Source organism: Austrofundulus limnaeus, unplaced genomic scaffold, assembly GCF_001266775.1.
Source record: "Austrofundulus limnaeus strain Quisiro unplaced genomic scaffold, Austrofundulus_limnaeus-1.0 Scaffold402, whole genome shotgun sequence".
NCBI lineage: Eukaryota > Metazoa > Chordata > Actinopteri > Cyprinodontiformes > Rivulidae > Austrofundulus > Austrofundulus limnaeus.
The window spans coordinates 412,772-413,797 of NW_013952804.1; the positions used below are offsets into that span (position 1 = coordinate 412,772).

General features: G+C 46.0%; 1 protein-coding gene across 1 annotated transcript in view; it reads left to right on the forward strand.

Annotated features, from left to right (window-relative positions):
- Positions 1-481: 481 nt before the first annotated feature.
- LOC106528751 (whirlin) overlaps positions 482-1,026 on the forward strand; it is a gene marked incomplete in the record, with an annotated part of 22,854 nt that continues 22,309 nt past the window's right edge. The window contains 1 exon segment of the mRNA XM_014023997.1: positions 482-825. Within this exon segment, the coding sequence (XP_013879451.1) occupies positions 659-825 (167 nt within the window).

The following is a 1,026-nucleotide window of genomic DNA, read 5'->3' on the forward strand; positions in this document are numbered from 1 at the left end:
ACTGTTTTACAGCCGTCTGAAGGTAAAACTGTAATACTCAATGTGGTGGACCATTATTCTAAACCCTCGTCAAACTGTCCACCATCTCAGGAGATGCCGGCGGTTGTGGCGACAGACTAAGGAGACTCGTATGAGGACAGCAGAGCAGAACCTGTAGAACCTGATCAATCAGTATAAAGATATTCCCCTCCCTCGGTCCCATTGCTCATCCTAATCCTTCCTCTAGCAGATCTGGATCTTTACTGTAAATAAACTTTCACTTACTGTTATTATCTGCCTCCTGATGTTGTTCCTCTCAGCTGTCTGTTTGTTGTTGTCTGTTGCATAGTGGTTCTCAGTCCTGGTCCTCAAGGACCCCTATCCGGCATGTTTTAGTTGTTTCCCTGCTCTGCAGTAAGTATTTAAGTTCTGCAGAAGCCTGTCAATCACCGTGATTTAAATCAGGTGTGCCAAAGCAGGGAAACAACTAAAACATGCAGGGTAGGGATCCTTGAGCACCAGGATTGAGAACCATTGGCATAGAGGACTGTGACCCCTCAATCCTCATTCTGGTCTGTTGCAGGTGGGTGACCAAATACTGGAAGTAAACGGCCAGAGTTTTATCACTATTTCCCACGATGAGGCGGTTAACATCCTGAAATCAGGACGCCACCTGCTGATGAAAGTGAGAGACGTGGGCCGTCTGCCTCATGCACGCACGTTTGTGGATGAGCCCAAATGGGTCTGCAGTCAGACCATAACTGAGACCAACGCCACGGCTAGCACCAATTCTGTCCCCAAACCCAGTGTCAGTGCTGGTGTTAGTACCAGTGCCAGCAGCACAAGGTGAGTGGGAAAAAGACCTGTCTGTATTTTAATGTTGATTCTTTTTAATACTCAGAAACTTGTTGACTTCATCCACYCCATGAACCCCCAAACAGCATTAGCTTCTGGCCAGGGACCCTCTTTGCAAATCCACAAACAAGGTTGCCAAAGATGTAAAGAAACATCAACTTATAGAACGTTCTTTACTTACTTTTATTCATT